Raw genomic sequence first — 14,623 nt, 5'->3', positions numbered from 1 at the left:
AAAAAAAAAAAAAAAAAAAAAAAAAAAAAAAAAAAAAAAAAAAAAAAAAAAAAAAAAAAAAAAACCCAACCAACCTCACTCATTTTCCATTGATGATCAGGCTTTTTCTCAAATAGTGATAACCACATCTCTGTGGCAGAAAGGTTAACAAAATAATCAAACCCCAGTCCACCTTGAGAAGTTGGTTCACATAGTCCTGGATAAAGTGTTGCCTGAGCAAGTAAAGTCATCATAATGAGTAAGATTAAACCACACCAAAAAGAGTGCGGGAGGGGGGTGGGTGGGGGGTGGCACTTTTGGACCCCCAATTGTGGGTAAATTAGTCAATTCAATCCCTCAATTATATGTGGCACCAGCTTTGGTCCATAAATTGTCAGCGTTGTAGCAAAATTAGTCCTCACGGTGAAAAAAACATTAATTTTGACGGTTAAATATTCAAAAACATTAATTTTGACGGTTAAACATTAATCTCAACCCAGAAAAGATAGATTAAGACATTAAGTATTCACAGAAAGGCTAAAGATTACTTACATCCTCTGCTATTGTGATTATACTTGGATGAAGTGCATGCAAGATCTCATTAGCCAATATGAGGTACAACAAGGCATCCTTGTCTACATATTGGTTACAGTACCTGCATAAATAATTAACCACCCCGGAAAAGGGGGAAAAGATATAAGTTGAAACAAAGGAAAAAGTAAAACAGTACAAGGTTTTAAAATTTTGAAAGTGTTCTGGTTTAGTTTTTGGTTCCATCAATTCATCAAATGGAAAAAGTTAACAATTTGAATTTGGATTAAGTCTTATATACACTGAATAAATTTTTAAGCAGTGTCCTTTATGAAAAAGGTTTGGCATGACTTTAGATTTAAACAAGGAATTCATTTAGGAAAACATTTTACTTGTATGAACTGCAGTTACATAACAAAAGTCTGAGAGTAGCATTTTTGGTTGATTTTGGAAGTCTTACTCCTCTAGGTCACCAGTAAATGATGCAAATCCATTGTGTGTATACAACATTGATGGAAGTGAATGAAAATGGAAACCATCAACATGATACTCCTCCACCCACCTGCAAAACATCATTACATTATTTCCACAAGCAATCAAGCATCAAACAGCACCCAAAGCACAAATATTTACCAATTCAAATTTGAAAGAAGGAAGTGCAGAACATCATGATCTCCATATTTGAACATTCTCGTACCCCAAAATTTATGATGCCCTCGTTTACCTATTAATCCAGGAGGAAAAAAATGAACTTAGCATCCAAAAATACTGGGCAATCTTATAAAGCAACTGAAGTGTATACCAGTATGGAAAAAGCAGTCATTTGTTCCATCAAACCGTGATAATCCAACCATTTCATCTGCTGCTGCATAGGAATGGACAATGTCCAAGAAAACCAGCAGTCCTAATCCTATTAAAAGCATAGCAATAAGAAACAAACCCATATAATAAGAAATATGAAAAAGAAACTAAAAGAGCAAGTGTTTGGTCACTATGTTATCATTAAATAGCTTTTGCAATACGACCTAATACTCTGTGTTTCATTGTCATCCTGAGAGGGCATAACAGTGAGGTAAAGTTTAATGTGAGTATTTAGAAGAGCTCAAAGCAGAATATGAGCTCTACTAGCTAAATTTTGGTTTCTCTTATCTGTATCTTTTTCCTGACACACACTTAGATGATGGGTCCAATCTAGGAAGTTAAGTGCTGAAAACATATTCAATAACTCATAACTGTCTACTGGTCATACTCCAGTACAGATGTTTCAAGAGGCCCAAGTGGAAAGGAGATAACCAACCGGTGAGCAAATAAATAAAGATATATTTAAGATGAATTCTCCATGACATACAGACCCTACCATCAATCAAGTGATCAACTATGCATTTCCAATGAGATGACTTGGAAGATAGGAGCCAAACAAGCAATAATGATTTAAATGCAATTTTTTTTACCAATGGAATAATTTCCATGCATCATAACAAATTCAGGAAGACAGTTCATCTTGCTATGAGCCACACTATCATACCAGACATGTCAATCTTTAGATGATCCATTAGGGAATCAAACTATCAAAGCTATGTAATTGGCAACAGAAACAAGAAATAATTGTTTAGCAGTTCAAGTCTTACCATGTGCTTCATCAACCAAGTGTTTGAAATCCTCTGGAGTGCCAAAACGGCTACTAACAGCAAAAAAATTTGTCACCTGCTCATTATGATAAAGGTGAAATAATAAAATTAGACACCATACCCGGTGTCACTTCCTAATGATTTATCAGGAGAAAAAATAATAATACTCCAAATTCAGAAACCATGTAGAATAAAAGGGGTGAGGTCCGAGGAGTGACATACTCTATATCCAACAGTAAAATAATCTTTGTGCTCAACTACTCCAATGAACTGAATTGCATTGTATCCAGCTTCTTTTACATGTGGAAGGACCTAGAATTACAACCAAAAAATTACTTCGGCATCTGCTCACTTCATCAAGAAGTTAGAGAAAGACAAAGTTATATTGCACACTTGATAAAATAAAATACATTGTAAAGAAGGGGTGGATGATGTGGGGGTGGGGGTGGGGGTGGGGGGGGGGACCTGTTATTAAGATGGAGAATAGTAGAATACTTCTGCCAGGAAAAAAGTATCATTTTTTTTTCCTGGTAAATGAACTTTTTGTTGAATGAAAATGAATCTGAAGTTTCTAAAGTTGAAATAAAGAGCTAAATTTATTGAGCAGGTTAAACAAATACGGAGTAGTTAATAAAAATCTAGATAAATTTCCCAGAGAAAACACTGCAAAATTACAAGTGTCACCTTGTTGATGAAATCACTGAACGATGAAATTTTTTGTTCCTGACCAGCTATCCCAACATGACATTCATAAATACGCAAAGATTTTGGTTTGGGTGGAAGCTTATGTTTCCACTTGTATTCAGACTCAGGAGGCGGTTCCCAATGGACAGCAAAAGCCTGGTTCCCAACTGCATCTGCATATCAAAGATTATTGCTGTTAACTGAAGCTTCAGAATTGAATTGATAGGAACAAAAAGGGGCACAAACGTCCACTAAAACCAAAAACAATCTAAAATGTGTAATATGCAAGTAACAACAGGTAGAAATATGTTACCTACAGCCACATAAGTAGCCCAGGCAGGAACCCGTTCCAAAGGCCCATCTGGAGTGTTAAAGTACACCCTATATTTGCTTCCATGTGGTATTCCAGGAGTATATTTCTTCAACCATGCTTTCCTTCCTTTCCGACTCTCCAGCCAATAAGCAATAGGAGGACTCTTTGCACGAAATTTTTCTCGACTTACTGGATCACTCACAATATTGAAAATATCATACTCTTTTTTTCCACTGTCAATTACATCAAGAGGTGGTAAATTGCTGGGAGGATCATTCTTATGTTGCTCTTGCCAAGCTTTATATCTTTTCTCTGGATCAGGATCAGGTCTAATTTCCTCAAGTTCTTCTTCTGTTTGAGGTCCATTTGGCCCAAATATTTGCTCAAACAACTTAGCTGCAATCTCAAGACGTGATTTACTGTAGTGGTCTTCACCGGGTTCCCAATATTCATCATTTGCTTTTTTGAACATCTCTTCTGCAGTAACACTATCACCTTTATCATAGTCATCCACATAATTGTACTGTTGAAAAAAGAGTGTGTCGGCTTCTTCTCCAGGACGTAATTTATCATCAAGTATAATAAGCCAATATCCATAATCATCATGGCCAAAATGACCCTCTCTAGCACAATTTTCAGTTGGTGACCATCCATTAAAATCGCCAACAATAGCACAATAGCGAGCACCTAAAATGGAAATAATCAGCATTCCATATGACCAGCAAAAAATGATATATTCATTCCATAGAATGCAATGCTAAAAGTATTGACAAACCAAATTCTTTTTAATGGGAGGGAATACCCAAACCATTTCATGATCTACTAATTCAAGAACCAAAATGTCATGAAAAAATATTTATCCTTCTTTATATTTGTGAATAATCTGTTGAAGGGAACACCAGCTAGTCCATTTAAAGAATCATGCAAATTAGAACAAAAGAACCAAAGACACATAATATTTTCTAAATGGCTGTTCTGAACACTATGAACACTGAGTAGAACACAAATCCAGGGTAAGCAAATTTCATAATGCCAGCTTGTGAGATGGTGAATAAGTTGCATTTGAATAAGAACTTCTTGTAAAAAGGAACAAGGTCCTTCTCTTAAATTTATTAAAGCTTCCATCCTAGTCAACCGTGAACATGAAGAATACTTAATTCTAAGAGTTATTTTTAACCTGGAGCCCACTCCAAGAAATCCACTCGATGCTGCGGATTCCGGTGCATAGCCATCATATCAAATCTGGAAATAGGATGTCAAGAATCGTTAACATTTTACCAGGAAAAAAACACACACACACACACACACTTTCAACAGACAATTTGACAAATAATCCCTGTGGCTCTGTGCTATTTCCCTGAGCAAATTTGTTATTTCCAGAAATAAATATAGAGTTTAAGAATAAAGACTCACAGTTATATCCAAACCCAACTACACAATCAAACAAAAGAACGAAAACATGCTTAACAAGCACACACAATGCATTGAAGTGTCTAATATACATGCACAAAACCCAACATAAACCCCCTTTAAAGTTTAAACTGACCCGGAAGCCATCTCCTTGAGATTGAGGTGACGATTAAAAATCTCGTCCTTCAAGTCCTTCAGTAATTTATGCCTGAGCACGGTTCATTACAAACAACAATAAGGGAATCAAAAGCAATGAAAGTAATTACACACACACACTCAATTAAAGCTCCCGGACACCAAAGACAGTACAACAAAGATATCGAACTTTAACAGTGCAAAAACAACCTTTCACGTAAAAACTGAGCAAAACCTTTGTTGGTAATGCCGTATTTGGAGAGGAACCCAACCGGGTCAATTCCGTTTTCGTCGTCGGACGGGTTCCTTTTCTGCTTCGGTGGCCGTTGTTTCTGCCCTTGTGGCTGAGGCTGCTCGGCTGCAGAGCACCTCCACTTTCCCCTAGTGCGAAGGGCAACTCGATTAAGGATTCTGCCATGGCTTTGAATCAGTACAAATTGGGGATGAGTTTTGCTGTTGCTTCTCTGGAATGTGGAGTTGAAGATAGCATTGTTTGAGAGATGAATTGGAGCGGCGTTTGTGATTGATTGCATAGTTAGATGTGAAGTGTAAGCTCTAGAGTGAGCTATGGAACTGTAACAATGCGTTTCTGATAAGAGGCAGGCGGGTACATTTGCTGGAAAGCCGACTCACTTCGCCGCCTTCTTTCGAATGTTTTTCTTTCTTTTTTTTAGTTGAAAAACTTTTAATTAAATATTTTAAATTCGTAAAATCGTGTAATTACATCTTAACATTGTCTATTTAACCATCACCATTACTGTGGTGTGGACTAAGGGTCCGTTTGGAAAGCAGGAAAATGACTTCTGAAAACTGTTTTCTGAAAAATGAGTCATTTTTCAGAAAACAGTTTTATTTTCAGTGTTTGGATGTATTATGGAAAATTGTTTTTTTGTGTTTGGTTCATTTTTTGGAAAATGGATAGAATTGTATAATTAAAAATTATAATTGTTTTATTTAAAATATAAAAAATTATAATAGTTATTAAAATAATGGTATTTAATAAAACATTGAATTTATAAAAATAAAATAAAAATTAAAAAAAAATGTAGCAAAGATTTTCGGCGGTTTCCCTACCTCCTTGGTCTATGGTCATGGGTGATATGACTTGGTTTTGGTCGAAAACATGCGAAACAACTATTCTGGCGATTCCGTAAAATGACTTACGGAAAAAAATCCCGTAAGTCATTTTCCGGAAAAATGAACTGATTTTCCTTGGTCAACAGAAAACATTTTCCGTTGACCACATTTTCCGGACGTTTCCAAACACAGAAAACTCGGAAAATATTTTCCGGAAGTCATTTTATAGGTTACCAAACACACCCTAAATTAACATATGACTATTTAATGCTTACATAAATTTTATGTGCACAATTTTTAAAATATAAATCGTGATGGCTAGTGTTCAGTGGTTGTTTTAAATTAATTTTAAAGTAACATATTATATATGTACGATCTATATATAAGTAATAAGATTTATATAAATATCGGAACGTCATATGTTGATTTTCTGTCACGGATTGTTTTCCGTGACCATTTTAAGAACCAGTGAATGAATAGGCCAATTGGTTAGCTTGCCAATTGGGTAAAGGGGTGTCAATAGCGTTAAGAGTTGTTTTGTCTTAGACGATAAGGCTTGGTTGAGTCATGCGACCCGGTTCAGTTTAAGGAACTTGACGTTAGTATTGGACTTGACTATAAAAGAGACCTATGCGATTCGAAGAGCACAACTGGTCAGAAGCTAGGCAGGGCGAAATCAATTTGATTTGACACGTAGGTCGGTAAAGTTGGTCCGCGAGTTATGAGGGTCCCGAAACGCCACACAGGTGCTAATTGTGTGTTGCGCCGGACTCTATGCCCGTAACATTAGTCAATACCAAATTATTGATGATCATCTAAATGGTAATATTAGGACTTTTTTTTTTTTTTGAGGAAAAGTAATATTAGGACTTAATTGCACTATTTATTAAATTTAAATGACTAATTTGACTTTTTTATGTTATTCATTAATTCATTGCGATTGTTGCCCGCCACCTAGAGTTTTTTAGATAACGAAAAACTTAATCCATAACCTATTACTCCGTATTTGAGTATATGCATTCATCCATTCATTATATTATGTAATAGATCGCATAATTAACAAGTTTGTATAAAAAAAAAAAGAGTATTTATAAAAATTAACCTTGTAATTAATTTTCTTATATAAAAATTATACACCACTCTAATGATCATTCCTTGGGTCACTAACTCACCACCACCTAGATTTTGGTGCATGCATAGGTGGTAATTAAGCATGAAGCTAGGTACTATACGTACGTGCGTGCATGTTATATATACTATGTGCTAGCTATTCCTTCGGCGGGTCCCTAGAAAATAGCATGTGATTTTTCTTGAACCACGTTACTACCTTTGCTTACCAAATTAAACTGCCGGCCTAATCATCTTCAACTTTTTAATTTAATTTGTTAGTTAAATTCTACGCATGCATAATGCATATATGCCATCAATACATATACATACGCACATGCATGTATATATATATACAAATCATTAATGTCTCATCATACATCGATTAGCACCTGTGCAAGTTGAAAAATGATATATGCACTCCAATAAAGTAAAACTCTCACCACGTGTCATGATTTTATTCGAAGAAGATGAAAAGAAAGTAATTAAAACAAGGGTCACACTTGTGTGAAACCGTCTCTCGGATCCTTATTCGTGAGACGGGTCGGGTCGGGTCGAAGCAACATGCAAATGTCAGACTTATATGTGCAAATGTCATACTTATATGCTCAAATGTAATACTAATTAGGAATACAATTTTTGTTATTTATAAGAGAAAAAGTAATACATTTTTCATAATAAGTAATGTTGACAAGTGCCCCTCACTTATAAGGGCAAATATAATACTTTTGAAGAAAAATGTAATACTTTAAATCGAAATATAAAAATATTGTATTTGCCCTTAAAAGTATTACATTTACTTTTATAAGTAACAAGAATTGTATTCCTGATTAGTATTACATTTGAGCATATAAGTATGACATTTACAAGTATAAGTATCACATTTATATATTGACAGACCCGACCCGACTCGTCTCATGGTGAGACGGTCTCACACAAGTTTTTGCCTTAAAACAAAGGCCTACATTTTCTTTAAATGAATCAAAAGGTGACAATGCATGTAAGCAGGGTAGGATGTGAGAGTACGTGTGATATTACTCGTGCAAATTTCTATCAACATATTGAGCAACAGAGCAAATCAATACAGATCTTTACAAATAAATGATACAATATAATGTACTATTTAGTATTGTTGCAATATTATTATTACACTTGGAATGAATAAATATCAATCCATTTGGGATTATAGAACAACGCTTGTTACTATAGGTATTGTTACGACATGATAACTCGAGCTTGGGAGCTTCAAATTTATTGATTGAACAATATAATTAATTATATATGTATCACCAACCTTATAATTATATATTGAACAGCGTAAGTATGAATAATGTTGGACCACCTTTATCGTATCGACCATCAGGCGTAATCGCACAAGCCGTAAAAGCAGTAGCGGCCATTCTTGCAGGGGCTATTACAAGCGCCGCAGTGGCGCTTATCGTAGGACAGATTCACGCACTCGCCTCGGCAGCAAGTGGTGGTGAACTTGCATTTGTTCTTGCACGCGCCGCAGTTGTGTTTGTCGTAGCCCAAGTCCATGCATTTGTTGTTGCAGCAAGTAGAGTTCTTCCCTTCCAGCGCGTAGCAGATCTCGTCGTCGTTCTTGCAGTGGTCCGCCGCTCTCGGATTCTTCTCCTCCGCCAGGAAACGGCTCACTCTTCTCGACGGCACAACCGCCGCCGCCGCCGTGTCCCCTTGGACCACGGCGGCGTTACTGTTGTCGATGTTTTTTGTCGTCGAAATGGCGATGGTTACCGCCACGGCGATGGCAATGGCGGTTACGAACAGTTTGATCATCATCATCACCTTCATTTTTGCTCAATGAAGGTGGCCGGAAATTAAGGAGACGGTTGTGATTCTTTGTTTATAGATATAAGAGATGGAATGATGATTATATTGAGGTGTGTATGAATCTGATGGGCTGAGGATTTGAAGCATTTTATATATGGGTTTAGGCCAGGAGAAAGCTAGCAGCGGCCAGCTTGCGGTGAATATAATATAACTGCAAAGATAGATTGTGGTATAATTCTCATTTGAGTTTAATTAATGTACTCAAAATACATGCATAACAAAGGCTGTTTGGTGAAGCAAAGCAAGTGAACAAAAGATTAAATAAATAAAAACCTCCTACAAAAGTTTTACATTAATTTATTAATAATAGCAAATTTTTAACATAATGATTGACGTGAGTGTCGCAGAAGAATAGAGATTAGTCCCCTTCTCTGTATGGAAAAATCACGGAGATTAGTCCCCCTCTCTATTTGAAGCTTGAACCCACAATCTCTCATATGAAAGTGCAATGCCATTATACCACAAAGTTTTGGTAATTATTGTTTAATTTATGAAAATGTAACAGTGTAATTAAAAAGTTTCGACACTTATAAGTTAACCACGAGTGAATGAAGTCTAATAAATGATTAAAGCGTAATCAATCCTCAATGAAGTGTTAATTGGAGAAAGCTGATGATGAGTATTGACAAATAAATGCCACGTGTCGGCGTATTAGATCTTGTTGGCTGCTGACCTGTGGTTTGCTTGAGATTGCATAGTCAATGCGTTCCTCTTTCAATTTCTTTCGTCATACTATACGCTGTTTAATTTGTTAATTGTCCGCAAATTGTAGACTAATTAGGAGGATAATTAAACTAATGTGGGAAATATGGCAAGAAAGGTCAATAGGGGCGATTAATTTATCATTTTAATTAAATAAATAAAACTTTACAATTTTAACCTCTCAATTATAAAGCATAATAATTTATAGGTACGTTCATTTCATTTTTCTAAGTTTTTAAATTTTTTTCCATATTTAATTTTCTAAAAATTATACAATTACAAAAAAAAAAAATTCAATATTACATTTTACTTCAAATATCTGGTTGCTTATGTTATAATTGAGACAATTTCGTACTACCTTAAGGCCGGGTGCATTTGAAAACTCAAAATATAATTTTTGTAAATTATTTTTTCGAGTTTTCAGTATTTGTCTAGGTGAGGAAAATGGAAATCAATAAAAAATAATAGTGTAGTCAATGGAAAATATAGGATATTTTAAAAAAAAAATTAATTTTTCTTTTGTTGGAGGAAGTTATTTTCCGTTTGCATAATAAAATGTTAAGCTTTTTAAATGCTTACATTGAATAAATATCATAAAAGAGTAGTTGTGTCTTAATGGTATCTTTTTCTTCTTTTTTTTTTTTTTTTATGTTATAAAAGAGAATGGTAATGTTGTTCCAATGTCCTCTTCTTTTTTTTCTTTTTTTCTTTCCATCCAATGAGGAATTGAAATTTTAGGGGGGCATGCGAATGTGAAATTCTAATTTCGTGAAAATAATGAAATTGCAATTTATTCCAACCAAACAAACGATTTTAATTGCCTACGGAATTATGTGAAAACTAGGTGTAAGTGTAATTCAAATTCCCTCTAACCAAACAAGCCGTTATAGTTCAACTGCCTATGAAACTATAGTCGATGTTATATAATTCACACACCTATTAATTTCACAACAGATATGTATATCAGTACAAACTCAGTTCCATTGCAACATGCATCTTAAATGATGTCGTTCTTAACTTATATAAATGGTGCTTTTAATAGAATAATTAATTTGTTTGTTTGATCAAATATACACAATGTTAGTAGTTGATGGTTTTGTCGGGACTAAGTCCATTCTAAATCGGGTATAAAAGTACATAATGGATGGTAGGAAATTAGTAACTTTATTACCTGAAGCGCTAGGCCCAAACTGTATGCATATAAAGTTCGAGATACTAACCCAAAACGGCGGCTCAAATAATAAATAAATAATATAAGTTGTAGCCTCAAAGAACGAACTATGAAGTACTAACAACAATAGTGTAGCTAATGGGAATCGACCATTCGTGGGTGGGTTGAAACAATAGACAACAAACCACTGGACCAGGGCGCTTGTCTTGATTAGACCATGATGTCTTAAATGAGGCAAGGCACCCCTTTTATTGCGTTCAAGAGCTCCCCATGTCTTGCCAAGTGGACGGAGATGCTTCACTCTTCATGACCACTACCCACATGTCCATGTCATCCCTACATTTGCATCAACATATCTTCACTACCCATCCATGCACATGTACACCTTCAATACATGTGGGCCGCTGTCGTGCACACCATGGGGCGCACCAGGCTCGTTGGGGGCAATATAGCCTGAGGTCGATCGTGGCAAGTTTGTAAAGATGCTAGCCCGCGAAAGTCAGAACAAATATAAGCAGTAACACCTTAATACACTGATAGTGTTAATACTCACTTGCGCTGGTCGGATACTCAGATAGTACTCTCACGGTCGGTAGATTGGCCACTCGGCCCGACCGGAGTTGGGTCCGACCGCCCCAGATCGGTCGTAACCTCGATTGGTCGACAGTGGTTGTATCGGGGCCACCACGTGCTCGCCATGCCGGAGCCCCGGAGATCGCAACTTTCCCCTCTTATAAATACCGCATTAATGAGGAGAGAGAGGGATCTTTTCGGCTAGATTCTATACTAAGCCTTGAAGTGAGCTCGGACAGTAGGAAAGCCCACTGTCGACCCGCCGAGCCCTTTCATATTATAACTTGGGCTTCGATCCTTTTGTAATAATAAGAGATCGTATTTACCCGCTTTAATTTCCGTATTGCCGTATTTAGCACTATCATACACAATAGATGGAGTGGTTTGGTAGGTTGGAATGCATCTGCCATCCTTGCGGCCTTTAACATGATGATTTTGACTCGACAAACTCCTAAAAAAAAGGCTCCTTCTCTCTCTAAAAATTTTCCTCTCCATTCTCTCTAACTTTCCGGTCTTCTTCCATTTTTTCCGGCGGTCGCCGCCTCCGCTTGCTTAGCGGGTTAGCGGAGGCGGCACCTGCTCTTCCTCTTCTCTCCTTCCCTCACCACTGCCACCATTTCCTCCTTCTCTTCTTCTCCCCGTCCAGCCGTCCACCCGCCGTCTGCCGGCCACCGCAGCTGCACGCCATCCTCCATTTTCCCTTCTCCTTCGCCTCCCACCGCCTCTGCCAACCCACCGCCGGCAACGAACCTCCCCTTGGCCTCCTCTTCCACCGTTCCAGCTTTCTTTCAATAAAATAATATATATATATATATATTGTTGGGGTTTGTGTTAGTAGCTTGGAATCCGTGATTATTGAGCCACTAACATATTTTGGATTTATCCATCCTACCTTTTATCATTTTTATGCTTTTGTCTTTCTAAATAATATTGTGTAGTTATCTTGTTTATTTTTGACAAGTTTTCCCTCTCGTGTGTTAACGAGTTATTCCCTCTCGTGTTTTAACGAGTTTTGTTTTTGACAAGCGTGAATCGATTACTATGGTCACAACAAATGTTACCCTCATCCTGGACGACGAAGATAACAATGAAGAAATGCCTCTTTACTCGGTTGGGAGGTCTTCATCTAATGAACCGGTCAAACTTTACGCAACACCGGAATTGCTTTGTCATAATGGAATATTGTCAATGTGCATGAGAGTTGATATGAAGATCCAGATGAAGTGCAAGACCAGTCAATCAAAGTTAATCATACTTATATTTGGTCAGGTCATTATCAGCTTTCAATTTGCTGAACAATCTGCGAACCAAGTTCTCCGTAGCATAGCTAGGAAAATTGTTTCTATGTCAGATTGTAAGGGAATGGTTTACCATTCTATCGTATCTTGTTGTATCGTTTCGCTTTGTGCTTTAATGAATTAATCTCGTTAGCCTTCAAAAAAAAAAAAAAACTCCTTCTCTTTCCTCTTTTGTTAATTCCCAACCAAATATTTATTAAAATGATAGCATAATTACGATTACATGCCAAACACTTAATTTATGAAATTTGAACTTTAATTTTAGTTATTGACAATTCACGAACTTACAATAACATTTTAATTACTTAACATGATACATTTATATTTAACAAAATTATGCATTTACATATGTAAATTTAAACTTTTTTCACATGATGCGATTTTTATTAATTGAGTGCTAATGAATTAATTTACCTACGACTTATTAAAAAATAAATTAACTATAAATGAGATGATGCCACATCAAGAGGAGAAAATTTTTAGAGTATATAGGAATGGTTTATAACATTGTTCTTACATATATTAAAGAGTACTGTTAATCTGTTATGTAATTAAATTAATCTATCTATATATAATAACATTATCCTCCTTCTAAAGTTTCCCGCCCAAAGTTAGTGGCATTTTGGTAAAATCTATTATTTTATTTATTTATTTATTAATTTATTTCTTAATCTATTAATTATTAATTTATTATGGTTAAATGTTGGTGATTGAATAATTGATGATATAATTGGTATGATATAATTGGTGTGATATATTTGGTGATATATTTGTAATATATGTAATAGTATAAATAGAATGAATATGTGATATATTTGGTGATATATTTGTAATTTCGATTAAGTTATTTCAATCAAATAAAATTTAATATATAATTTCAAGATGTATTCTTCATCAAGTACATTAATAATTTTTTAATAACATAACATAATTATATATGTGATTTAAGATTGAAATAAATTACTTTTTTTTAAAGATATATATAGTTGTATGAATTTCACCTCTGAACATGGTATTTTAGTAAAATCAAATTAAGAATTAATTTAGTAAAATTATATGCCATAATCCCACGAGAATTATTTTAGTAAAGCCAAATAAATATATGGTTATTTTGTTAATTAACTATATATATTTCCATAAAATTTATTGCCATAATCCCAAGAAAATTAAAACCTCTATTCCAATAACATTCTTCCTAATTTTATTCCATAATACCACGAGAATTATTTTAGTAAAATCAAATATATATATATGGCTATTTTATTAATTAACCATTTATATATTTCCATAAAATTTATTGCCATAATCCCAAGAAAATTAAAACCTCCAGTAGCATTCTTCCTAATTTTATTCCGATAGGTTTAAATTGACGCCAATTTCTTTCATATAAGTTCCGAGCATGAGAGATTGCTCCCTCACAACTTCTGAACTCGGCAAAGTTGGCGTTCGTTTTGTAGGTTTCCGATCACAACTCTGATGGACAAGCTCAAGACTCAAGAGTAAGTGAAAATCTTTTGATTTCTTTCTTTAGATTCATGGTTATGCTTTATTGTTCTTACTTTCATTGTTTAGTTTATGATTTCGTGTTAACAATTGTTTTGAAATTTTTTGTAATTCAATTTGGTGATGATATACTGTTTCCTAGCGATAACGAAGCCTCATCTAACTCTTCTGAGAAAGCTACGGTGGTGCATGCACCAAGAATTGCACCGACCTACTTGAATCGGTTGAAAAAGATGATTTTTTATGCGTAGTCACCCGCACCGGTAAATCGCAAACATTCACCGATGTCATCTAGGGTAAATGATAGGGGTTAGCGGAGGAAGAGGAGAAAGAGCATACCATATTCTTCCTCGCAAGTGAAGCGGAAGAAAGATTTTGTTGACTACGAGAGAGTGGATGGGAAAAAGGCAAACGTGGTTCAAGGCCTTGAATTACATATTGGGATTTTAGGCGCAGAAGAACTGATGAAGATTGTTGAGTGCTTTTACCAGCAGTATCAACAATTAGATCAGAAAGGGCAATGGATGAGGAGCAAATGGCGTGCAAAGGTTCAATTCAATTGTTGTTACAATTATGCGATGGTAAAATTACATATTTTTCTATTTCTAAAAGTAATTTTTTATGGAGAAGTTTCTATGTATTTTCTTTTTAAATTTGGTTT

At 35.3% G+C, this 14,623-nt stretch overlaps 2 protein-coding genes across 2 annotated transcripts in view; both read right to left on the bottom strand.

The window, feature by feature from the left end:
- Positions 1 to 5,311, bottom strand: part of LOC116021268 (1,4-alpha-glucan-branching enzyme 3, chloroplastic/amyloplastic) — an 8,651-nt gene extending 3,340 nt beyond the window's left edge. Inside the window, exons 1-12 of the mRNA XM_031261893.1 lie at positions 4,891 to 5,311; positions 4,682 to 4,753; positions 4,313 to 4,377; positions 3,136 to 3,822; positions 2,823 to 2,995; positions 2,361 to 2,450; positions 2,139 to 2,214; positions 1,313 to 1,420; positions 1,144 to 1,234; positions 971 to 1,072; positions 532 to 634; positions 75 to 212 (exon numbers count right to left, since the gene is read on the bottom strand). Of these exons, the coding sequence (XP_031117753.1) occupies positions 75 to 212; positions 532 to 634; positions 971 to 1,072; positions 1,144 to 1,234; positions 1,313 to 1,420; positions 2,139 to 2,214; positions 2,361 to 2,450; positions 2,823 to 2,995; positions 3,136 to 3,822; positions 4,313 to 4,377; positions 4,682 to 4,753; positions 4,891 to 5,213 (2,028 nt within the window). The 5' untranslated portion in view covers positions 5,214 to 5,311. The remainder of the gene's footprint in view (positions 1 to 74; positions 213 to 531; positions 635 to 970; positions 1,073 to 1,143; positions 1,235 to 1,312; positions 1,421 to 2,138; positions 2,215 to 2,360; positions 2,451 to 2,822; positions 2,996 to 3,135; positions 3,823 to 4,312; positions 4,378 to 4,681; positions 4,754 to 4,890) is intronic.
- Positions 5,312 to 8,094: 2,783 nt separating this feature from the next.
- Positions 8,095 to 8,664, bottom strand: LOC116018827 (stigma-specific STIG1-like protein 1). Its single transcript, XM_031258831.1, has one exon. The coding sequence runs from the start codon at positions 8,662 to 8,664 to the stop codon at positions 8,224 to 8,226; it is 441 nt and encodes a 146-aa protein (XP_031114691.1). The 3' UTR covers positions 8,095 to 8,223.
- Between the last annotated feature and the right edge of the window lie 5,959 nt (positions 8,665 to 14,623).

The sequence above is a fragment of the Ipomoea triloba genome, chromosome 5 (assembly GCF_003576645.1).
Source record: "Ipomoea triloba cultivar NCNSP0323 chromosome 5, ASM357664v1".
NCBI lineage: Eukaryota > Viridiplantae > Streptophyta > Magnoliopsida > Solanales > Convolvulaceae > Ipomoea > Ipomoea triloba.
This window is presented reverse-complemented; position numbering and strand designations above follow the sequence as displayed.

What these genes read in the sequence shown, in the direction of transcription:
- LOC116018827 (XM_031258831.1), bottom strand. Translation starts at nt 8,664, where the DNA reads ATGATGATCAAACTGTTCGTAACCGCCATTGCCATCGCCGTGGCGGTA.